Source organism: Nestor notabilis, unplaced genomic scaffold (genome assembly GCF_000696875.1).
Source record: "Nestor notabilis isolate BGI_N333 unplaced genomic scaffold, ASM69687v1 scaffold651, whole genome shotgun sequence".
In the NCBI taxonomy this organism is placed as follows: domain Eukaryota; kingdom Metazoa; phylum Chordata; class Aves; order Psittaciformes; family Psittacidae; genus Nestor; species Nestor notabilis.
In genome coordinates, this window is record NW_009914940.1 from 57,540 (window position 1) to 83,112 (window position 25,573).

The 25,573-nt window shown below is 46.1% G+C and overlaps 1 protein-coding gene across 1 annotated transcript in view; it reads left to right on the top strand.

Moving 5' to 3' along the window:
* ACACA (acetyl-CoA carboxylase alpha) overlaps positions 1 to 25,573 on the top strand; it is a gene marked incomplete at its 3' end in the record, with an annotated part of 96,749 nt that overhangs the window by 53,654 nt on the left and 17,522 nt on the right. The window contains 9 exon segments of the mRNA XM_010023887.1: positions 113 to 268; positions 1,952 to 2,155; positions 4,624 to 4,779; positions 5,158 to 5,191; positions 5,194 to 5,288; positions 15,457 to 15,726; positions 16,076 to 16,173; positions 16,690 to 16,810; positions 17,230 to 17,340. Coding sequence (XP_010022189.1) covers positions 113 to 268; positions 1,952 to 2,155; positions 4,624 to 4,779; positions 5,158 to 5,191; positions 5,194 to 5,288; positions 15,457 to 15,726; positions 16,076 to 16,173; positions 16,690 to 16,810; positions 17,230 to 17,340 — 1,245 coding nt within the window.

A 25,573-nucleotide genomic window follows, 5' to 3' on the forward strand; every position in this document is an offset into this window, starting at 1 on the left:
CTCATGTAACCTATTTTCACAGTCAACTCCTTCTGCAGATTTTCAAACACTTTTATTCTTGGCTGTGATTTTTTGAGTAGAAAGTAAATTATCTGTTGACAATATCTGGCAGGAAGCCTCCTTTGAGTATCTGCAAAACGAGGGGGAGCGGTTGCTGTTGGAAGCCATGGATGAGTTGGAGGTGGCATTTAATAACACCAACGTGCGCACAGACTGCAATCACATCTTCCTGAATTTCGTGCCTACTGTCATCATGGACCCATCTAAGGTAAGATCTCCCCCAGCTCCAAACTGCTGGTTTTCTTGGGTGTGACTCCCCAGAATTAAATGGGGTTTTGGTGTCTTTTATTGCTATTTAAATGCACCTATTGATTGAGTACAGTTTAATACCCATTGAGGAGTGACATGTGGCTTCTACTCGCCACTTTACAACAGAAAGCACAGGAAACTGGGACCAGTGTTAGAAGTGGAAATGTGAAGGGCACTTCAGTTGCTCTACAAATACCGGAGTTTTGCTTTTCAGTGAAGAAAGTGGAGTCGCATAACTACCAGAGCCTGTTTGGCAGTGAGGAGGGAAGAAAGCTTTGGGTTTTCTTCTAATCTATGAATAAATATTAAAAGTAAGATTCCAGAACTAGCAGAGCTCATATGTTTAGTGGAGTTACACTGTCCTTCAGGCAATGCAGCTCACTTCCTCTGTGGGAACCAAGGAATAGTTTATTAAAAACACAGTTTGTATTTGCAGCTAAACTTATTTTTTCATTCTGTGTTTGATATAAACACTTTTAGTAGGGAAACAGCTTTAAATGCTCTTTTGTTTGTTACAGAAGTCCAGATTCTACCCAAAAAACCACGAGATAAATCATGAACTTAGAAAGTATTTGTAAATTCAGCTACAAAAAGTAGTGCCTCATTTTTATTCCCCGATACCAAACCACAGAGATCAACATTATAACTAAATGAACCTTAAGCTTTGCAGATGCATAAATGCAAGTGTTAAGGCATAAAGCATGTTTCTAGTTAGCAGAAGCACCACAAATAAAGTCCCAGATAAACTGTAAAGCCTGGATGTAGTTGGAAATGAGCATTGCATTCATGGTTACCCAAAGATGAGAGCTGACCTTTCCTCGTGAGAATAACTGCAAGTTTAAGAAGATGACTTTGTTATCAAATTAAGTATCTCTCACTTGATGACTTTTAAATCGTGATTAAAAATTGGTGGCTTAAATCGCTTTGGAAGAAATCCTTTCTGGGCACATCCAAAGTCTTCAGTTCCAGGAAGTTCAGCAGAAGCCTGGATGTTAAGCCCCTGGAATTTTAGCTGCCCTCGGATGTGTACCATGACTTTTCCCTAAGCTGCTGTGGAAAAGAGACTTTAGTTTTTGAAAGAATGTTAAAACCAGCCTACAAATTGCCTTCTTTTAATATGCACCATTTGCCAACAGTAGTATATTATCAAGTTTAATAGAACACCAGAAGGCCAAGCTCCAAGTAGTAATTGCTTTGGTGATTTAGAGCACCGTACCGCGTGTGTGGTGAAACATGATTATTGTGGTGCTGCACAACTGTTTGTCAGGGGTTCCTTTGCCTGCATTTTGTCCTTAGCTGTGAGCTGTGCCTGCTGGAGGAGAGGCAGAGCGAGGGGAAGCAGTGGGCATGCTGTGCCATGCTGGGCTCTGATGTGCCGTGAGGAAAAAGGGGTGTCAGTTCAGTCCCTCTACCTCAGCAAGTCCCCATGTTGAGTTCCTGCCGATCTCGAGGCTTGTTGGGATGAGAATGGACAGGCCACGGCAGCACTGGGCACGTGCTGCTCTTTGGTGCTTCCTTCTCTCCTCTTGTGTGATGTTGCCCCGTGCCCCTTTGAGCAGGACCTCAGAGCAGAGGGATGGGGGGGTGAGCAGTGGTGGATGTGTCTAGAGAGGTGAGTGAATTCCTTCTGCTGTGTTTGAAGATCGAAGAGTCGGTGCGGAGCATGGTGATGCGCTACGGGAGTCGCCTGTGGAAGCTCCGTGTCCTCCAGGCTGAGCTGAAGATCAACATCCGTTTGACTCCAACTGGGAAGGCGATTCCCATTCGACTCTTCCTGACCAACGAGTCAGGCTACTATTTGGACATCAGCCTGTACAAAGAGGTGACAGACTCCAGGACAGCGCAGGTACGGTTCCATGTGGCTCTGGTTTGATGAGCAAATCATTCTGGGGGGACACATTCTACCTAATAAAGCTAGAGGAGCTTTGAATGGGCTAGAAGGCCTTTGAAGGTCCCTTCCAACCCAAACTGTTCTATGATCCTATGAAGCTCTTCTGTGGTTTGGACTGTTTTCAGGTGATATAAAATCACTATTGAACTTTGCCAAAGGAAGAAGAATGTAAAGATAATCTTGCAATGGTGTGTAGGTGTGCAGAACACAATCAGTTATGTGAAGTGCGTGTCTTCTGATTGTGTTTTATGCACCTTTGGTCACTTGTACATCTGTTTTCCTCTGGCAGAGTGCTCAAAGAAGCAATAGAAAAGCAATTGCTGTTGGTGCTCATCCTGTAGGTCGTAATAAAAAATATTACTAATTATATGTTTCCCTGAGTAGATGGAGAAAATCTGTGAACTTGTCTTTTAAATTCTAAAGATACAGGGAATGACCTGGGTAGGATGATATAAAATTATTGAAGGTGCTTTTATATCATTTTTATGAAGCATAATGGGCTCTTTTGTAATAGTTGTGGCTATTCTGGCATTTCTGCTTTTCCTGGCGCAGGAATAGTGTGGTTAACTGCAATACCTACATCTGCTAAAATCCATGGAGCATAGGATGCATGAAGAATATTTAAATACAGCAATGTTTACTTCTCCCTGTGTAATAATCTCTCTGCCACGCAGGAGGAGCAGCAGAATAAATCACTTGGGCCCTGTTAATGCTGAACACAAAGTGCTGAGTCACCTTTTCTCCTCCTCTTCTCCATTTAAATGTTTCCAGCGGGCTGCCTGGCCCTACAGTCCATCCAGAGACCCCAGGACACGTAGTGGCTGTGTGCTTTACTTCATTTCTGCCTTGGAGTGGGGATGGGGAAAGAAAAGAGCTTTTTAATAATATCCAGTAGCCGAGCTTAACACTTGAGTCTTGTTAGTCATTTGTGAAGGTCACCTTTGCTCTCAAACTCTGTCTCTGATGAGCTTCATGTTTTTAAAGCTGGGGAATGCAGCTTTTAGCAACTTTTCCAATATTTGATTCTTTTTCCAAGATATTAAACCAGGTTCTATTAAAAACATACACCAATAGGAGTTCCTTCAGCTAACTCTTTGAGTTAACTGGGAGTAAGGTTCATCTTACAAAGCTTGAAGGTGTTAACTTTTTAAGAAACCTTAGTAAACCTTCCCCTCACAATGAAGGTTTATAGGGTGGGTTGGGATCTGTGGGGTTTTTCCTGTGTTTTCAGGGAGTTATTTTGAACTTGGAGCACTCTTTTCAAAGAGCTGAAGCATTACTGCAATACTGGGTGCTGGGCACTTCGGCTTTGGGAAAACAGATTCATCACAAGAGAATGAATGACTCTGATCTCTTGTTCAGTTTCTGTGGTACTGAGTGGTGATGCTCAGTACACGTTTCCCAGTCACTTCCCACAGAGCCATTCTGGAGCTTTCCAGAGATCCAAGGAGAAACGGGCCCCAAGTACAGTAAAAGCTCCTAATACAGGCCCTGTCACAAGCACTTGTTACCCTGAATAAATATTTCTCCCATTGAAGAAGCTGCTTTGTGACAGTGGCTGTGAAGACTGAAGAGAGCATGAACTACTATTTTTAATATAAAACTTAAATAGAGTTTACTTAGTGAGTTTTATCCTAATGAATATTTACTTAGTGAATTTACCAAGTGAATTCTTCAATTAATTCATCTTCAATTAGAAAAAGATCTGTTGTGTGTAACACTAGAGCTGATCCCCATTCTGTTAAAACCAACCTAATCATGTCACTTCTCTCAGGCGTGTTCCCCATCAAGCAGCATTTGAACAGTGGTGTCCCACTTAAGCAGCTCCTCCTGTTCCTCAGTTGCAATAGATTTCTTCCGAGTCCTGGCTGGGTGGAATCTATAGTGCCATGAAGCATGGCAGTTGATAATTCATGTTGCTACTCTGGGAAAATCTTTTAAACTTACAATATCAAAACTTCAAGCTAAATGACATATGCAAGTCTTGACCCAGCTGCCATGATCAGTCAGTGGAGATGCGGGTACCATGCTCTTCGACTGCATAAATAACAGAGTTCTCCTCTCTGCTCCCAGCTATCACAATCCATCGGCACAGATACGGTGTCAGGGGAAATGCTGGGGAATGTGAAGTCATCTAAGTCACAGGCTTTGTTCTGTGGGGATGTGGCTCTGTTCACGTTGCTCTCTGCTGTGATACGGCAATAAGTCAGTGATACTCGGATCCGTGCAGTAATGGTCCACGCTGTCTCCAAAGGGTAGTAATGCATGATGAAGCACGGTGTTGCAGCCTGTGGGAGTATTAACATATTTGTAGAGCACAGAAACAAACCTGGAATAGCCTGATGATTTTTGGTAAAATCTGGATGAAATAAGTGTACAGAACCAGTGGATTAAGCAGTAATTTGTCTTGTTTTGTGCTGCAGATTATGTTCCAGGCATATGGGGATAAACAAGGACCACTTCATGGGATGCTGATCAATACCCCCTATGTGACCAAAGACCTGCTGCAGTCTAAGAGGTTCCAGGCACAGTCTTTAGGGACATCATATGTCTATGATATTCCAGAGATGTTTCGGCAGGTAAGTGCTTCGGGGCTTGGTGGGTAGTTCTAACCTCCTGTACCTGTAAAGCACTTCTATCAGTTACCATCCTTGCTTGTCAGGGAAACAGGTGGCCTGGAGTGGCTAACAGTGGTCCCCCAGGGTTTATACAGCTATGGATTGAGTCTGCTTTGAAAGAAATTAGGGCTCTGGATGCACTGCTGCTCTAGTTCCATTAATAAGTCAAACAGTAGAAGCTGGAATGTAAACCGGAGTAAGTGATAGCCACTGAATGCTGTCAGTCAGACAGGGGGGAGGGATATTTCAGAATATTCTGTCTCCAATATTAGGTCACAGTGGATTAAATAAAAATATTTGCAGATGGTCTTAACAAGAATTTGTCTTTTCATTGCCCAGTCTTTGATTAAACTCTGGGGTTCCATGAATGAACAACGCCGCTGCCGTCGGACATCCTCACGTACACTGAGTTGGTGTTGGATGACCAGGGCCAGCTCGTGCACATGAACAGGCTGCCAGGAGGAAATGAGGCAAGTTGCACTTTCTTTAATGCTGCTTTTTCTTCCCATGTCCTGCAGTACATTGTGGTTTGGACTAGGTTTGACAATGGTAATGAAAATTTACCAGCCAGGCACAAAATCTATTCATTCAGTGTTTCACAGATGAAATCTCTCTCTTGAAAATGAGATTTTTGTTTCATTAAAAATTAATACCTTCCATACAATGGGTATTTTAACCTCCATAGTAAATGATGATTCCATTTCCAACCTGTCCCTATGCTGTTTTTCCTTCATAATTAGAAAGTGCTCATTCAGCGATTCCAGGTACCTGGGGTTTGTATTTGAGCAAAGTCTGTTTTACAAGACTAAATAGAAATGTTTTCATTTGCTTAAAAAACAAAAAGTAAAAACAATTTTATGCTTTCCTTTGAAATACTGGCCCTGCAGTGTTTGTGTAGCAGGCACTGGCAAGGTGTGTGCAACATCCCCCTCTAGTGAATGATTTACTTGAGACTAAGAACCTGCTCATGCTGTCGGGGAAATAGAGCTGCTCTTTCAGCTGCAGCAGGAGGAGGCTGGGCTGTTGTGGTGGGGTTTGTTTGTTTCCACCAGCAAGCCAAAGATTGCAGCATTGAAATGACCAGAGAATAAAGCTCGCTACTAGAAGATGTGTTTATTTCTTTTGCCAAGGCTAGGTGGGATTCAGTGAGTGAATGTTCCTGCTGTCATTTAAATTTGAACACTTCTAAGTGGTGGTACCATTTATTTCTACTTGGCATCACTGAACTAGCACCATCCTTTTCGTAGATATATCAACTTCACATTTGCAAAAGCTCTGTTCAAAAATGTCAAGTATAGTGATGGGAGGAAATAGGGGTTTTCATCACTGTTTACTGCATGTATCTTGTCAGGGGAAGGGTTTGAATATGATGTTTTCAGATTGAACCTAATCAGTAAACGGTGACTAGGGGAGCTCTGCGTCCTTGTCTTTCACAGGCCTATAGGAGAACTGCTTTAACTAGTGTAATTAAACTGAAATGAGCTATTCCCTGCGTTCTCAGTGAAAGCTGAGGCTGTGGTGCTGTGGAGGCTTATGCCATCATCTTTCTCTCTTTCTCTGTTCTCATTCAGCCCTTGAGTGGATGGTGGCTGGGGAAATAGCGAAGTCCCTCAGGGACGTAGCTCTGTTCTTGCTGAAATTACAAGCACAGAGCTGCCTGGGCATGAACATGCAGTGTTTACTCTGCCAGTATGAATACAAATAGTCTTATTATAAGAGATTCTGTACCCAAAGACAACCAAAAAAAAAAATTAGGAGGCTTTTTTAACCCTTGGTAGACTTAGTTACGCTCAAGCTGTAAAGAAATTAGCTGTTGTGGTGTGTGTAGTGGTGTTCTCTAAAGCACAGGTTCCAGCCTTGCCTCTGTGGCTGTTGTGCCGAGGGATTGGGTCATTGGAAAGTGAGATGAACAAGGGAGAAGCACGATGTTCCCCTACATTTTTCAGTCTGGCTGCTGAAGACCACTTCTTGTGGAGGTGTGGACTATAACATGCTTTATAATGACTTCCCGGAGTGAAGGTGAAATCCCAGCCCAGGGCTCGGTGTCAGTCAGTGCCAGGAAGTGCCTTGTGCCTCCCCAGAGAGGCTCATGGATGTCAGCCCAGCGTGTGGAGCTGGACAAGTCACTGTAGGACCATGTGCAGCTGGAATGAGGTTTGAGGCTTTGGTATTGAATTGTGTCACGAGTCACCACCACACACAATAGTGCTCATTCACAGCTGAGAGGAAGAGGTTCCAGCAGCAGGCTGAAGGACAGGTGACATTCAGGAGGCGACGAGCTGCTGAACAGATTCATTCCTCTGTGCTGCATTTGCTTTATCTGGATGAGCTGACTTTAGGCTTTTATGGTTTATTTCCTTTCAGCTGAGGGAACACATTTTCACAAAGGCACACTCCAGTTTCTCTTTCCAAAGAAGACGGCTGCAGGGGTGTAGAAGGAAGAGACAGGATGCTAGATAAATTCAGAGCATAAGCCTTTTCTTTGTTAAGGCTGTAAGTGGATCCATTCTGCTTTTGTTTGAGAATCAGTCTGTATAGCATCTGGGCAGAGAAATACAGCATTTTATCTGCCAGGTAGCAGAGATCCCTGGGGCAATCCGTCAAGGTGGAAGTAGCTGGTAGCGTTGCACAGGAAGAGGAAACATGCCACAAGGAGCAGGCGAAAATCATCATCAAAGAATGGTTTGGGCTGAAGGGACCTTAAAGCTCATCCAGTTCCAACCCCCTGCCATGGGCAGGGACACCTTCCACTAGAGCAGGTTGCTCAAAACATGAATTGGTTCTACACTTTTCCCATACGATCGGAACCATTCTCAAAACATGGCACATTTCCTCGGCTCTCTGAACTTGTTTGAATTTCTTAAGGAAGAGTTTTGTACTCTGGTAGATGTACTTGACTCCGAAATGCCAGAAGTCCATAACACTGAAAATTGTGTTAGAGGGGAGATGATCCCTAACATCAGAGTCTTGGAATCTGCATTTGCTAGATAAGTGCTGGGTATTGCATACCAGGTTGCATGCATAATTGCATTCCCCCCGGTTGGATTAGTTGGTCAGTGCTAATGGGGACTGTGCCTGAGATCCAGAGGTGTGAGCTGTTTCCAGTTCAGCCCCAATGAGCTGAGTGCTGGGTAGGAACTTTGCAAGTAAATGTGATTATTTCCCCCCCCCCTTTTTCTTTCTTCCCAGCCAAAGGTGCTGATTTCCTGAATCCAAAGTCTTTTGAGAGGTTGTACATCTCAAAAGACATGGGTTTTTTTTTACTAAAGAGGAAATTTCTGTTGAAATCTTGTGACTGTGGCAAATCTAGCTGCTCTTTAGTGCACTTCACTGTTCTACTTGGTTTAGACCAGACTCAAACACAGCTATTCCCATTGGAAGTGAGTGCCTCACCACTGCGGTACCAGCTGTTTTGAGGTAGGCTTGTCTTTCCTGCTGGAGCTGTGCTACACCGTATGAGCAATTACATTTTCTTTCTGTGAAAAGGGGTCAAGACACTCTTCCTCTTAAAGCTTTCAACCGGGCTGAGTGCCCTAATTGTTTTAGCTGGCAGGAAATTGAGAAACCAGCAGAAAATCCAGGAGATTTGTGGTCAGTGCGTTCAGTGGGATGGCAGCGACCGGAATTCCAATCCCTGCTCCAGCACAGGCAGAGCAGGAGCTGGGATCTGAGTTTCTCCTGTCCTCTTGGAGTTCAGGCAGCATTCTGTAACCTGTCTGTGTTTCCAGGAGAACCTGTGACATGGGGATTCTCACGAACTTTCAGACACAAGAGGTGTTTCTCCGCTTAGCTCGCGACCGCTTCACGTAGCCCACCACCTCATTTGGCAGTGATTATCTCTTTGCTGGTAGCCTCAACAAAGAAGCCAAGGACTTAATGGACCATGAAAAGACAACTTGCTCTTTATTCCTACACAGTGCTTGCTCCTTCCGAGCAAGGATCCTGCCTCTTGTCACAGCGCACGGGGAGCGTGCGGTGCTGCTGGCCCTGCTGCCTGGAACACACCACTAATGCCGGGCCTTCTTCCAAGCTCTTGTCCTCTCAGTGCAGCCAGAGCTCTGCCTGAAGCGCGTTTGCTGTTTCTTTGGCCTGTAGACAGAGTCCTGGATGTTGCCTGGAGCTTTCTGCTGGATGGTTTCTGTTCTGGAGCCTTCATGTTAAGCTTGTGAACTGCGTCCTGCTTTGCAGTTACTCTCTTTTTAGGAGTTTGGTGGTTTTTTTGGGTGTTGGGTTGGCTTTTCTTTTGTATGTGTCCCCTCTATTACTAGTCTGGCTGCTTCGACACCTCTGCTCATGTGTCAGACTCCTGTGACGAGCTCTACCTGCTACCACAGAATTTCAGTAAGCACACATCTTTGACAAGGCTGAATATGCCACACCAAAAGGTGGAGAACAGTTTGTAACTAATCTCAGAGCCATCAGCTATGGAGGGGAGCTGAAGATGACAGTGTTTTATCAGCAGAACCAAACACCAGTCAATAGCTCCCTGCTAAAGCTCCTGAGTAAAGACTGAATAGATTTTAGGACAAATGGGGTATAATTTAGTGTACAATTGAGCATATCAAGAACTGAGGACCAGAGGTGGATGCTCAGCCTGACTCTTAAGATAGACACAGACCACTGGAAAGTACAGAGTTTATGTAGCTGGGAGGAAAAGTCCACTTGTAATTATCTGTAATCTTACGTATTTTAACCTACAATGTCTTTTAAGAAGAGGATTTTAGGAGAAGCCCCTGATTTCCCCTGTAGTTATGTGGCTGTGCTAAAAGGGAAGATTTCTGTGTCACAAACAGTGTGAACACAGAGCAGTGAGCAGGGCCGGGGGTGCAGAGCTGGTGGCAACTCACAGAGTCTTTAAAAGACTTGGTTTCAAGACTGCAACTGTTGATTGCAGTGGCTCTGTTGATGGCAGGGCCTGTAATGTAGTGACACCCTCTGCAAATGCCCATTGCAGGTGCCTTTGTTCTGAAGATTAGCATATTAGCTGAAACCTTAGTGTGAAAAGATAATTCTCTCAGCTTATATATGACTTGTCATTCTTGAGCTGGGCATTCTGATGTTTACCTCTAGCACTTTATGTATTTCAACTACAATTTACCATGATCCTCTGGCACTAGGACTGTACCATCCGCTGATAAGACCCAAGTCATCTTCAAGGACAAGGAGAAAGTGAGGGCAAAGAGTGCCTGGAGCAACACCCCACATTACCCTTCAGCTCAGGCTCAGGCAGTGGCCATGGAAAGTGTGTCATTTTCCCTGCTGGCACTAGATGTCACAGTTTTTCCTTCTCAGCAGCATGAGGATCAGCAATAATCCATGATCAGAGCTGCTGTGCTGTGCTGGCAGGCTGTGGGAGGGTTTGGCCAGGTGAAACTCAGGACAGTGGTGGGCAGAGGAAAAGTCCCTGCATGGCCTGGGGCTGAAAGTGCAGCTTAATGGCTATTACACAAGCAGAGCTTAATAGTTGAACTGCATGTTCTGCTTCGTCACCCCATGTTCCTGTGGTTTTATGACAGGCACAGGGTATTAAAACCTCTCTACTGTCACTCTTGGATGTATCTTTATCTGTCTGTGACTTCACTGGATGCAGACTATTTCAGCTGATGTTTTCAAGCTCATACTCTGCCTAGGGAGAAGTTACTTACTGTTTAGTTTGGAAAGCTTCATCAAAAATGCTTTTATTTTGGTAAAAGCTGCAGTGTTGCTCACAGTTGACTTTGTGGGCTTGGAGCAGGAGCTTGCATTTGATAGAGAATCTGGTTTGGGTTCAGCATTAGGCCTTTTGCTATCACCAAGAGACACTTCCTGCCTTGCAGCACAGATGTGTGTGCAGTAAAAACTCCTTTAATGTGTCTTTTTGAGCTTTCTTTGTGATGCTCTGTGTGTCCATCCACTTCCCCTGACCATCAGCCAGCCTGATGCTGGTTTCCTCCTTGGCTTGCCATCCGAGCACCCTCCAGTCTAGTGTAAAGAACCAAGACAGCACGAAGTCACGTCTCCTTCAGTCCATGGTGCCACACGATGCCTTTCACTGAGCAAACCTTTGTTATGTGTCCTCCTGGAACTGTTTCTTCCCATCTCTCATCCGCTTGGCCGCGTGCTCTTGGAAGGACCGTGCCAGCGCGCGCTTGGCTCTGCCGCCTGCGACCGCGGCTTTGATCGCTAAATGACAACTCTCTGAGAGCCAAGAGGAGACTGAAGGAATCCTGGCTTTTGGCATTCCACCCTTGTCAAGGCGTTGAGGCTGGATGCCTCTGGCGAAACACGTGCATCGCGCCCTGGTTTGGGGAGTTGGGTCGTGCTGGAGAGAAACTTCACAGCTTTTTGTCACAGTGTGAGCACGGATCCGAAGTTCTGGGTGTCAGATTTGAATGATGAACTACCAGAACTTGCCACATTTGGGGATGTCTTTGTTCCCTTTCTAAACACACCTTGTCCATGGCTGTGCAGCAGAGTGATTCAGCATCCTGGGGCCGTGGCCACTGATTTACCTCCAGAGTAGACAGAGGTTGTAAAGGGGGAGCAAACCCATGTTTCTTGATTTTAACATGTCAGAACATGCAAGTACAGCAGGGGAGAAACATGCCTTCATTAATGTTCAGCTTCAGTATTTCCAGTGCTCACATGCCAGACCCCTAGAACTGTTGCATTTCCTTTCTTATTATAACTTTTGTATGTAATAAATACTGACATACAAATGTATTCATGCTTTATATATATTTTTACATATAAAACTTACATGTGATGCACATGCCATGGAATGGGAACAAGTCAAATCCTTGCCAGGGTTCTGTAAGCTCAGTTATCCTACTTAGAGATTTCAAGACCCACGTTCAGGTTTCTAGATTTGGATGTATATAAGTAAAATGAAGCATGATCAAGTACCTCAGCTCAAGCATCACCCTTATTGTGAGAGAAGTCGAGTAAACCAACACAGCTGGCACGGCTCAAGCGTAGATGCTGTCAGATACTAAACTGCTCTCGTTTACATCAGACTTTGTTAGCTGTGCTTCTCCAGGAATTACAGATCCTGCCAGAAAGAGACTTTAAAGCTCCCTGTGCCTGGACACCAGCCCCTGTTTGCCTTGGCTGCCTCCGTTCTGAGCCTCTTGTGCCTTCAGCATTCTTCCCCATTCCCCTCGGTGCCTGTTGTCAACAGCTCCTGCTGCCACTCGCAGTCAATTTGTAACTGCATCAGTGTGTGTATTACTGTTCCCATCGATAGCGCAATTAATGTTGAAGTCAATTTTGGTGTTAATTTTAGGCCATGATTAGTGTTGACACTGTGTGTCAAACTAACGGCGTTTATGAGCACCATGAAAACGAACGTTAGTTAATATCGTGGTTTTACTATCTGTTAATGGTTACATTAAGCCAAAGCTCTAGTGGGAGAAGATGTGTAGAAAATTATATATATATAAAACTTGTGTGTAATGTATGTGTGTCATGCGATTCTGCATTGCTGCTGTGCTATTCAGGGAGCAAATGACATCTGAGCACTGAATCCTAATCACAGTTTGGAACATCAGAAATAATGATCACTTCTGATCGGAGGTTGTGAATAATTCATCCGCTTTGATTTCCACGTTCTGTCCAGTGATACTTTTCAAACCAAATGTTTTCCTACAGGAGAATAATGGCCCCACTTCTTATGGAAATACTGTGGCACAAATCATTTTGCCAACATAAAAACAGTTAAATAAGACGGTTCCTGCTTTTATTTTTCTCCTCCCTCTCTCCTTCATTCCGGGGCGTGCTGGGAATAGAGCTGGGGCAGGAGCAGCTCTTCCAACCTGTGCTGGCTCTTAAAAGGAGCCCGTTTTGAAGGCACCGCTGCTTCCCATCACCCATCCTTGTTCCAGCAGTGCTCTTAGGTGATCAGCTCAGCCTGTCTAATTAACCTGTGAACTTGCCACTTTTTGTCAACCTGCCTTTAACTTAAAAATCTCTTTTTACCCTGAAATAAAGAGCCAGCCTCCTCTGCCCATAAATTTAAACAGAATCCACGTTGTTCATAGCAAAACCATCCTTAGTTGTGCCCTGTGCTTTTTATTACTGGATAAATGGCACAAAACACGCTGCGTGTTGGGGAGGCAGAAAGACACACAAGTTAATAAAGTGATGCACTTTAATTTCTTAAAGTGCATAAGGTTGCTCCATATTTGTCATCTATAGACTATTTTTTTCTTTACTGTGACCTGGCTAGATAGTTTTTCGTATTCTACTCATCAGCATTAACAAAAGGGATTTTATTTATGTAGAGGATGTACAATCTCAAGTTAGGAAACTTCCAAGAGTTCTGTTACAATCTGAGTTTTCTAAATAGGAAAAGCTTTTAATTTGGCTGTCTTCTGTGTTGTCAAAATGGACAAGCTGATGAAAGTGAGGAAAATCCCTTAGATTTATAGGTGAGAGCCTGAGGGACCAGTCCTGGATGCTGATGAAGCTCAGTCACTAGTGGCTAAGCCCTGGGGTTAGTGATAACTCACTTGCCTCACAGAGGAGCTGAGAGTGCCAGGATGTTACTGGCAGTACATTGCGGTTCTCGTGCAGGTTCCTGGTAGTGGCTTCATGTGTTTCCATCTTGCACTTTACTGTGGTGACAAGTATTTAGCAAATACAAAGCCTGAGTATTTGAGTTGCTCATGTGGGTTGTGCTCATCTAGCAGTGCCTGAAGCTTCCTGGGGTGGTCCTGGCTGATGGGGTCAGTGCAGCTGCAGGGAGACCCTGTAGAAGTCCCCTAAATCAGTGTTTTCTATGTGCCATTTTGGGTGGTGCAGTTTTAAAGAGAACATTCCCCCATCTTCCCTGTGGGTTTCCATCAGTAACTTGAGCTGGTTTCTGAGGTGGTATCAGAAAGTTTTGTAAGTGCCCATTTAAGGATTTTAGTTATGGCAGGGATAAAAAAGAACCCTGTATAGTATGGTAAAGAACTGAACTGCTGTAGGTGTCAGGGTATAGGCAGCCATCCTTATTTGTTAATCTTGAAGCCTTTCAGTTTGTGTTTGCAGACTTTTTTAACCTGCACTTTCTAACTGCGAGCTTGCCCACTGTTGGGACTCAGCACAGAGACACACTATCCAGCCCCTGGCATCTCTTTTCCTTTTCTGCTATGAAAGTCCATCAGCAGAAGAGCAGAAGTCCAAGGAGCCCCTCTGGCTCTGTGGGGTTTTTTGGGATCCATTAGGTTGCTCCGTCAGGCTCTGGACTCATTGTCTCTGTGAGCCCCATTCTCTCTGCACCCACTTCTTTTACAGCATTGCAACTTTTCCTTTTCATTTGGCAATAATACTGGTAGTTGAGCAAAGCATCCCACTGACTTTTAGGGATTTATCCTCCTGCCTTTCAAAGTGCTGCAATATCTCTCTCTCTTCCAAAGGCTGCAGTTGGATGCGAAGATGTAACTGTAAATCTGCAAGTATTCAGAGGCAAACACACTAATCCCTTACGACGTATCAGTCAAAATAGCAGTGGATGGAACTGAGGGGAAGGTGGACTGAAGCACCCTCATTCTGTTAACTTGCAATCTCAGCTCTCGGAATGGGAGGTGCAAGGGAAGGAGCTGCCAGTAGCCAGTTGTAATGGCTTTGGATTGCTGCCTGCTTTACTTCCAATGACCCTTTGATTAATTCCTCTCCCATTTTATTTTTTTTAATGAGCCTATTATGGCATATCTTATTGCAGATGTTGATTGGATCTCAACTGTGTATTGTGCCATTTTGATTTGGATTAAATGGCACATATCTATCTGCTGCTTCTCCCCCTCCCACTTTAGTTCATCATGTTCAGAATTCAGAGTCTCCACAATGAGAGTTTCAACCCTCCTGATTGCAGAGGATGTGCAATCGGCTTGAGGAATGTGTACTCGGAGCTTATGATCCTTGGGCAAGCGGAGACTGGGTGATGCATGTGGCTTTCAAAGGATGCTGCTATTTCCATCTGTTAATGGCATTCCAGGATGGCCAAGTCCCCAGTGCAGCGATACGTGGTAGATGGGAGATGCAGGGTACAGATGTTGCTGATCTCCATAAGATGGGCCAGAAGAGATCATCTGGTGATTATAAAAGAGAAATATGCAGCAAAAAGCATTACTTATCCAGGCAGGTTTGGAAAGAAACTGCTGCAGTGTTTGGAAGGAAACAGGCAAGAGCCAAAGAAATGAAAGGATGGACAGAAAAAATAATTAATGGAGATGGTTATGAATTAAAGGATGATTAAACTGAGGGCAGGGTGACAGAGAAAGAGGGTGACAAAGTTCTGGGGTGCTACCTGGGCAGCCCAAGCAGATGGTCAGCAGACTGTACAGCAGCACATCCATCCTCACCCCAGGAGCTCTGGCACATGGAATAAATGCAGCACCCTGTGAGAGGGGTGTCTGCAGGATGTGTTTTGGACCTGTGACAGATCCCTGAATGTGGAGAGGGAGGGCCAGCATTGGTGTCTGGGGTGGGAAGAGCAATGGAGGATGTGCTGCAGGGAGTCTGGGAAGGATTAAAGCTTCCCAGCTGTGCTCCGCACTGGCAGCACGTATTGAAGCTGCTCTTGTCAGAGTTCCAAAAGCAAATACACCAAGTGCAACACAAAGGAAAATGCATCTTGAAGATCTACACTTAGTTTTTGTCGTTCTCTGGTTGCAGGTTGGGATGGTGGCCTGGAAGATGACCCTGAAGACCCCTGAGTATCCCGAAGGCCGCGATATCATTGTCATTGGCAATGACATTACATACCGGATCGGCTCTTTTGGGCCTCAAGAGGATGTGCTGTTCCTGAGGGCTTCAGAGCTTGCCCGGACACACGGCATCCCCCGTATCTACGTGGCTGCCAACAGTGGAGCCCGGATTGGTTTGGCTGAGGAGATTCGGCACATGTTCCAAGTAGCTTGGGAAGACCCCGATGACCCATACAAGGTAAAGAGGCGCAGGAGGCGCAGGTGAAGCTCTGCAGTAGATCGTAGGAGAATCTTACTTTTACACCATCTCTTTTAATCGAGGTGAAGGTAGATGTTTGCCAGACTGTTAGATCCAAAGTTCTCCTTGCTACTGGATCTCTCAGGCAGCAGGATTGGTGTCCAGAATGAGTTAGTGCTAAATGCTGAAAGCATCCCTCAGCTGGAGCTCGGATGTTAAGAGAGGATTTTCTTATCGCTATCTGGAATTAAATCCTGCTTCCTCAGAATGTTCTTTTTGGAAGGGGTTATTGGGGATTGGGAAGGGACTCCAGGTGGGAATTAGATGAATGAGATCTTTTTCCCTGCAGGGATACAAATACTTGTACCTGACTCCTCAAGACTATAAGAAAGTGAGTGCCCTGAACTCAGTTCACTGTGAACACGTCGAGGACAGTGGAGAGTCCAGGTAAGCACAGACAGGTCAGGATGAAAACCTTTCTGTTCAGTACATGTTTAAGTACTTTGCTTAGTAAGGGCCTATTGGAAAAGACAGAAGCCAGTCTGAGGGTGCTGGATAAGAGGGGACTGTGCTAGGGAAGGAGGCATGAAAGAAGAGTGTAAAGAAAAGGTAAGAGCCTCATTATAATCTCTTGTTTGATTTCTTTTTCCTGGGCTGCATTCTCTTCCTTTCTTGCCTTTTTTCCTATAATCAGCCTGTTACTTGCATCCTCTGGGAATGACAGAATGGCTTTCCATGGGCAGTCCTCTCCCTTGTCATTTCCTCTTTGCACTGCTGCTTTGGTTACTGCAATGTAGGACTGTTTCATGTGGAATGAGCCCATGTGCTGGTCCTGGCCGGGTTTCATGCACATTATTCTTTAGAGCCTTAATGATATTTAGTCACTTTCCATTTTCTTGGTAGCAAACTGATTCAGCAAATCATTGGACCTTGTGACTCAAAGGCTGTATGTGTCTCCCTCAGGTATAAGATAACAGATATTATCGGAAAGGAAGATGGACTTGGAACAGAGAACCTCAGAGGATCTGGCATGATTGCTGGGGAATCATCTTTAGCCTACGAGAGTGTTATCACCATCAACTTGGTAATCCCCCACTGCTTTCTATTCTTTAAGCTATTGTCTGCTTCAACTAAAAACCCTGCAGTGATATCCAGAAGGGACATCTGGGATCAGACTTCTGGGTCTTGTGAATTGGCTCCCAAAGGCTTTGAGCAGCACCACTGGCACCGTTATGGAGCTGGGGCCCTTCCAGACTAAATTTAAAACACTTGTAGAAAACAGTGTTATTTGGCTTCGTGTTTGCTCAGTCTCTAAGTTGCTAAGTCTCTTTTTAAAAATAAAGGTACTGTGTTTTACCTAAAAATAGATTCTGGACTTTTGCAGTGAGCTCAGGTTTTACAGCCTTGTAATACAAACATGCCCAGTGTTATCTAGGTGTTTGAATCGGGGGGGTTGGCTGTGTGGTAAGACAGAAATCAATGTGATTGCTTTATTTTCTTAAGGTTACATGTCGGGCAATTGGAATTGGAGCTTACCTTGTCCGGCTGGGTCAGAGGACTATCCAGGTGGAGAACTCTCACATAATCCTGACTGGCTGTGGAGCCCTCAACAAAGTAAGTCTTTATGTGTTTCAGTCTTCAGAGCTATGTGAATTGAGCTGGTTTTGTGAATTCTGCTGGAGACTCGGGGAGCTGCCACCCCTGTGCCATTGTGCTCAGTCCTTTTGCTTTCTACCTTCTGGGGCTTCTTCTGATCAAGAAGGAGAACCAAGACAGGGCAGCAGCTGTGGAACTTGCCTTTGCAGTGTCTTTCCTTTGCTCTCTGGTCAGAAAGCAGTCGTTTCTTGACAGGAGCATCATACTGACAGCTAGAGGCACTGTTCCAGGCATCCTGGCTGGAGATTGGCAGGGAACCTCAGCACAACTGCAGATTTTAAGGGCTTGAGTGTGAGCCAGGGGAAGGAGAAGAAGGAGAAGCAGCTTCTGACATAGTGTTGTGGTTTAACCCCAGCTGAAACCAGGTCACATAGGTTGTGTGCAATGACTAAATGACAGCAGTGGGGAAGCCCACCGACTGGGCAGCATCTTCTCCCACCCACTGTGTGCTGTGATGGAGGAACCGAGGCTGTTTCCAGTGTCTGGAAGATTATGTTTCAAAATCCATGGGCCAGAATCTCCCTGAGCTTTCAGCCATCCACAACACTGTGTTGGTACTGAGGGAGCACTGAAGCCTGAGGAGGAGTGTGTGGACGGAGATTTCCCAGGGGCCAGCCCTGCTGTGGACATCTCAGCTATGGGAGCAGGAAGAGCACCTCGGGCTGTAAGAAATCTTCCTGCTTTCACTCCTAAAGTGGCTCTTCTTGTCCCCTCTCCACCAGAGGTGCTTTTTCTCCCTTTGCTACCCCAAGCCTATTAATACTACAGCCTCCAGCTCCTTGTCTGTAGCAGGCACGGCTCCGCTCTCGTCCCTCTCACTGAGGGCTTTGTTTACATGGGAGTTGGGATTGTGCGGCGCGAGTGCCCTTCCCATTGTGCAGCTTTGTTCTCAGGCCCTCTCCAGCACCTGGGGTGGTTGTGCTTCATTGCAAGCTGTGTTTCAAGGAGTGCCTGCCTGACAATGGGAGATAAAAGGAAAATAGTCTCTCGTTGAATTATTTCCCTGAATAAAGGAGGCTCTGCAGAAAATGAAGCATTGATCCTATCAACTCCAGGATGCAGTACCCTCAGTTAGATCTCTTACACACATCACACACCTGCATCAATGGAAGGGAAATCCATCCTTTAAAAAGAAATTGAGTCAGTTTAGTGCTTGCTCAAGTGGAGTAAGTTGCCTGGTTCCAGCTGTCATTTGTGGGGGATCGGGGCCCTGCAGAGTTTCCCAGATGGCGGGGCCAGGCTGTTTAGTCCTCCTCTCCTGCTCTCTTCTTCCCGGGTTTAACTGCTCTCTCTACCCGTGAAGTGAATTTTGTTTTGATAGGATTAGATTAATCTCACTAAGTTTTAGACACTCAAAATTAAGGATTTACTCTAAATTAAGACTTCTGTCAGCAGGTGTAGGCAGGAGGGGATGCTTTCTGGGTGTGACTTAGCCCATCCCAAGAATTCTCCTCCCTGCACATGTGTTTTTAGGTAGGCACTGAACCTCTGCCTGGCTAGAGGTCAGGCAAAGGAGGAATCTGTTCCGTCCTATCCAGCTTTCCCAGTAAGACAGCTAAGGCCAGACCAAGTAAGTTCACTTGTCCTTGAGTAGTGGGAAACTGGGAATCCAGTTCTGGTCAGAGCTTCTGGAATGGATCCAGCTAGAATTGTGTCCTAGAATAGTGAAATGATGTCCAGTGCTAACCTGAAGTGCCCAAACTCAGTCCAGTGGGGATCTTAAGGAGAGTATGAAGCAAACACTGAATGCTAATGCAGGATCTACTTCAGGTGTACCCTTTTCCATGTAAACTGTTAAACTCTTGTCCCTTGAATTTAGATGAACAGTTTGAACTTCCTTTTGGCTAGAAGTCAGGTCACTGTCAGCTAAGCCAAGTCTTCCCTTGTAGGCTGCAGAGGCTGTTGGAGCATGATGTTGCATGATGTGTTCTTGTTTCATTCACATGAATAAGACTCCAGAAGGGTCTCATGGTGGAAACCCATTGTAGTTCTCCTCTGTGGAGCGAGTGAGCCCTGCTGCTTCTTGTTCCTTTAGAGTAGATGGTGAGAAGAGCCTGTGCAGCAAAGCCAGTGCTTTACTTTATGGGAATTGAAGGTCCCCAGCCCAGCTTGCAGGGTCTGGAGGAAAGATCATGCCTGAAACAGAAGTAAATGCAAACTGTAGCCTTGCATGACAGTTGGAACTGGAGGTATCCTGACCCAGTTGCATGCAAACATTCCTTTAGCTCTTCCCAATTAGGTGCCAGAGATCTGGGGCAGGTTTTTTCCATTGCTGACTTTGAACTGCTGTCTTCCTGGAGGGTGCTGCGCAAAGCTTACACGTGGCCTGGTGTCTGTACCCCCATCTTCAAAATGTCTTCTCTCTGCAAGAAGAGAAGGTGTAGTGCAGCAATGGGGACAGTTGGGCTTTCAGGGAGCAGTGAGGGGGGTTTCTGGGGTAGTTTGATTTTGGGGTTTATTTTTCTTCACTGAAATACTGGATTCCTTTTCGTTTACATGGGGAGCAGAGGGGGCCTGTGACAAACATTCTGTGCCAGCAGATCTGTTGCTGCTCTTGTTCATTATCATTATGTAAAACCAGCCTGAGGGTTTAGGTGTAGAGGGAAAGGTCCAGCTGCCAAAACCAGACTGTAACCTATAACTTAGATGATGAGCTCAAGGTCAATAGCTATCTTAGCTGAAGCTAATGTTTGGTTCTGGAGGTTGGCTAATCACGTGCTGGCTGTGTCCGTGTCACTGCTTTGTAAGTAGAGAGGCACATCACTGCAAGACACCTGGTACCAGGCAGGTCTAAGGGTTCTCTCAGCCCCATTGCCTGTCAGGGGCGACAAGAAGCTGCGCAGGAGCCGTGTGAGGTTTCCCTCTGCTCCTGATGAAGCTGTCTTTGTTCATAGCCCACACCGCCAGGCAAAGGGGGAAGACCCGGGCGAGAGGTGGGCGATGCTCCGTGGTGGGGCCCCAGCGCTCTGCATGTGGGGGCACCGGGGCTGCGTTTCACCCGTCCCCCTTTTGTCTCCCCCGGTGCGTTTCAGCAGGGGGTGGAGAGGTGGAAATGACATTTCAGTCGTGTGCCGGGAGCGTGTGCGCGCGCCTGTGCCGAGCCCGCTGACCCCCCTGGAAATGGAAATAATGATAATGCGCGTCTCCTGACTGCATCAAAGTATCAGCACATCAAAAGCCAGGAGGCATGAAATGCAAATGATAAAGTGAAAGCAGATGGATTGTGCATGATCGCCTGATGCCCAATGAATTTTAAGAGCTGCCGGTTCACATGGGGAGAGGGGCTGAAATAAACACGTTATCCCGGCAATTCTGCTTTTTGTTCTCTGCTGCTCACTCCTGACAATATTTTTTCACACTCCAGCGAGCAGCCACTCCATCTCCCTCCCTCTCCCTCTCCTGCTCTCCCTCTCTCTCTCTAGTGCTGTCTACCTCGCACACGTCTCGGGTCATGTCGCCGCAGCTCCGGTGGAAATAATAAGATCTAAACCACGAGGTTGTTATTTGCATAGAAATAGCATGGAGCCCCAGGCAGCGCGGGGGAAGGACACAGAGATCATTTGTCTAAAATTTTAATGAAAACTTTTGCTGAGGCAGAGGTTTTTATAGATATTTTTTTTTAACTTTGCCTCCCCCCTTTTTTCCACCCCCATCAACTCCCTTTCCCCCCCGCCTTCATCTCTTAACAGGTTCATTTCCACTGGTTTTCTTTCTAACAGAGGTAAGAAGAGCCCACCATTCCCAGTTTATGCTTTGCTTATATGGTTCAAGCTTCCAGTCCTCACAAAGATGTTCCCAAGTCTGTGGCTGACCTATTTTTAATGAGTTTGCTCCTCCTTGTCTTTTGTGTTGAAAAGGAAGCCTGTCTTTAAGACTGTTTTGTTAATGTAAACGAATAGTGGCTTTCAATCACCTTTTCTTTACAGACGCATGTTCTGAGCTTCTAAAGGAAGCCAGGTGTAGCAGAGGTCTTCGGAAACCACCACTAACCTGATACACATCAGTTCCTTATAGAGATGGTCAACCTGGTGTCTCAAACAGTTCATTTTCTGAGTGATGATGAGCTGTCCCCCACCCTGTATTTCACAACAGAACATCTAAAGCGGTCATCACTGCTGGAAGCAAAGGGAAGAATCTAAGCAGAGGACTGTTCTGTTTCCTCTCCCTCCTGTTAGCTTTATTTTCCCCCAGTGATGCTCTATGATACATAGAGGCAGTGAAGGTGGAGAGTCAGGGACCACTACGGTCTGAGATGTTCAAAGCATAGCTCAGAATCAGAACTCTGGGTCTCATTTCCCAGCATGCAGCCAACTTCCTGGTTGTGGTGTGACATGTTTGATCAGCAGTTACCTGCTGGTAGCTTGGCCTTGAATCCTTAGTTCCTTTGTATCTGGGACTGTTTTGACCTCATCAGATGGGAAGTGCCTGCCAGCAGTGGTGCCTTGGCAGGGCAGGTAAAGAAATTCCATCCTCAGGGTTTCTTTCTGTGGAAGGTTTTGCCTTCAAAATGATCTTAATTTAAACAGTGTGTCTGCTTCTATAACCTCTCCTAGACCTGAAGGAGCTTAGGAACCAACTAACCAGGCTGGTAATGCTCTGTTTCTAGCACTGTGAATTGGTGTGTTTTAGGGGGAGAAAACACTTCTGAAGAACAGCTTTAAGAGGGGTGTTTGTGAGATGAACTGATGAGTGGAACCTTGGTGGCTCGCTAGGGCAACATGTAAATATCCCAAGGAACTTCCAAACCTTTGTCCAACAGCCTTTCTCGAGTAGCTCTTCCGTTGATGCAGACACGGCAGGTGGTGGTGAAGACGTCAACGTGATGGGCACTGTCCTGTGTCAAGGCAGCATAGTGTATGTGTCCATCAGGTGACTGTGGATGAGTCCCTGAGGACTTGTGGATACAACAGACCATAATTGCTGCGAGGATCGTTTTGACAATCTGCTTTTAAAACCCAACGTCCCAACAACCCCTTTGCACGAGGCCAGGAGAGAATACCCTTGTATTTTAATTCAGTCCTGAACTGAACTGACTGTCAAAGGCAGAACTGAGGTTGGTGTGGCTGCTTTTGAGGAGATTTGTGGTTCCACTGGTGTAGATCTGCAGCTGAGTGGTGAGAGCATCCACATGGCAGGCAGAGGAGCAGGGGGCATGTGAGAGTGCATGTGAGAGAGCTTGAACCAGCCTGCTTGGGTGGTGGCTATCCCCTGCTGTAGGTTGGCTGGTGAGATAGGTTTGTGTTGAGGCACTTCAGCCAACATGGCTCTGTGCTGTTGGTGGCTCTTCAGCATCTTCTGACTGACATGTGGAGGTGCCCTGCCTGCTTGTTGGGGTGTCATTTGGTCCCAGTGCTAAAGCAGCCTGGCACTGACCTGATGGTTGCAGGCTGTAGCAGAGGGAAGCTGCAGAACTCGGTGGGTGCTCTGGGATTCAGTTCCAGGGTGAGAACATAAGTCAGAGCTTGGGAGGACCAGGCAGAGCTGCTCAGAGTGCTGGGTTGGCTCTGAGGCTTGCTGGAGAAGCTAATGTGAGGAATAGGGAGTTTACACAGTCTGTTGTGCGTGAGTGATGGGTCTTCAGTCTCACAAACAGTAATATTTACCCCTCAATTTCACAATCTGGAAAAATAAATAGAAGCCCTGTGAGACTGATGCTGTTTGAGGGGGTTACTGTAAAATGCAGATGCTGGAAAGCTCTTCTTTTGAGATTCAAGGCAGGGATAGCTCAGTATCTGCTCAAGATGACTCCAGTCTTGGGATTAGATCAGAGCAATCATGTGAGAGCAATCATGTGAGTTAGAACAGCAAGTGCCATCCCTGTCATTCAAAGGAGCATTATAATTATTAATGCATGATATGAATCTTTCTGTAGTGGCACAGCAAGACTATTAGGAAGATAGGTATGGGTGCCGGGTGTTTGAGAATGCTAATCAAAGAGGGGCTAGGAAATGTCAAACAGAAATTGACACTTCAGCAGCATTCACCATCCACTGGTGATTCCTCATGGATCTCACCAAGGTTACCCCGCTCTCGGCTCCAGCTGCAGGGGAAGCAGCAGGAGCTGCTCTGCTGGGCCTGGGGGTGGATACAGGAGGTGACGTGATGAGAACAGGGGGTGAGTTCACGGGTGGAGGTTGGTCTCTCAGGACCAGTGCAGGACTCGGTGCTGCTGGAGGTCTCCCTGGCGTAGGTCACCTTCACTCACACCCCAACAAAGCCGGTCTAGTTTGAGAACCAAGGTTGGAGTAAAGCTCTAGTAGGTCAGTCCCATTTTAGCAATATTTGGCAGTAGGAAGAGCACAGAATTGATTCTTTTTAATGCCAGTGAAAGGCATTAGATACTGGGAGAGCTGGTTGGTGGCAGTCCTGGTCACACAGAGGTCTTTGCTCAGCGTGGAGAGATGAATGTGAGCAGGATGGATGCCTGGGCTTCAGAGGAGTGCAAATAAACAAACATTACCCTCTGTTTCTACGTTTTATTTTTAATTGCCTTTCTTTAAGTGCTGATATTTGTGTATTGTTCCCATTAGAGACAATTTACGTTCCAGGCGTCGCATTATCGGTCCCTTTATGTTTGCTTAGGGAAGAAAGTCTAATAGATTTCTGTTGACTTTTTTTTTTCCTCCCTCCTTCTATCATTTTTAATATGGATCTTGATCAGTTTATCTGTGGGGATGGTGCTGGGGGGGCTCTGTGTGTGTGTGTGTGTGTGTTTATTCCTGCTAAAGAGGAGTTTATTTAGCACAGTGGCCTGTATTCTGCCTATCGAAACCTGCCAGGGAAACTCCTATGGATTCTAAACCCTATATAGGCTTCCTGAAAGCAGGACTGTATCCCAGTTCTTGGGGGGTTCCCATACCTGCAGGGTATGTTCTTACTGGAGCATTAACTCAGGTACTTGATGTTCCACTGGAGCTGAAGAGAAGGCGGCGCTTTTCAAACATGTCCCAGGATAACTGGTCCTGACCACCCCTCTCTTGGGGTGTCCCTGGGGGATCATCAGGGGACCTGCCTGTGGGGCTTTGCTGCAGTGACTTGTGGAGAAATTACCTGCCCTTCCGGAGGGGAGATTGAGATGAGCTCTTGGGCAGAAGCTCTTCCCTGCGAGGGTGCTGAGGCGCTGGCACAGGGTGCCCAGAGAAGCTGTGGCTGCCCCATCCCTGGCAGTGTTCAAGGCCAGGTTGGACACAGGGGCTTGGAGCAACCTGCTCTGGTGGAAGGTGTCCCTGCCCGGGGCAGGGGTTGGAGCTGGCGGAGCTTTAGGTCCCTTCCAAGCCAAACCACTCTGTGATTCTGTTGTGGTCCAGAAGGTGACCAAGGGAGTGGCCAAACCAGGATCCTTAAGTACCATGGAGACAGTCATTAATACTGTTTCTTGGGCTGGTGTGTGGATCAGGGACCCCTTGGCTGACACAGGTGGGATTTATGGGTGTTTGCACCACGTAGGATCGGGGGCTGTAATTTTAGTTTGCAAAGTATATTGAGTCCCTTTGATTTAGCACTGACTGGTGGAGTGACCTTGAGCAAACCGTGCGGTCTCTGTGCACCATGGAAGGAGAAGTAGGCAGGGATGCTTTGACAAGACATTTTTCATTTGAAAATGCCACCTCACCGAAACTGGAACTCTTCAGGAAAAAAAATGCAGTCAAATGAAAAGTTCTGTTTTGTTTTTTCTCTTCAGTTGTTTTCCCCAATTGACTTTTCAAATGAATTTTTATTTCTAATATCTACAACAAATATCTCACAATTCAGAGACAGACATCTTGACCCTGTCTGATATTTCACCAGATCTCAAGATTGCAACATTTGATTGTTACAAGCCAGAAACATGCAGAAATCCTCATCAGTCCTTGCAAGATGGAAGAGCTCTTTCCTCCCAATAACCTTTTGTGTTGCCAGCAGCAAACAGAGAATGTCCCCTCTGTGATCTGCTTGGAGCCCTGCTCCTGTGTTCTAGTGAGGCAGAAGGTGGTGGAGAAAGCCCAGCTGCAGCCACAGTGTCCACCTGGATGTGTCTTCCCCTGCTGCCTCTGAGGTGAAGTGCAGTTGCTTTTCCCCCTTTTCCCCCCCTGATCTCACCAAATTAAAGCAAGAAAAGGACTCCACCAGCAAGACCTGCCTGTGGATTTGCAGTCAGTAGCCATCTCCAATAACCATCAGGATGTCAGCTTCCCCCCCCCCCCCCCTGGCC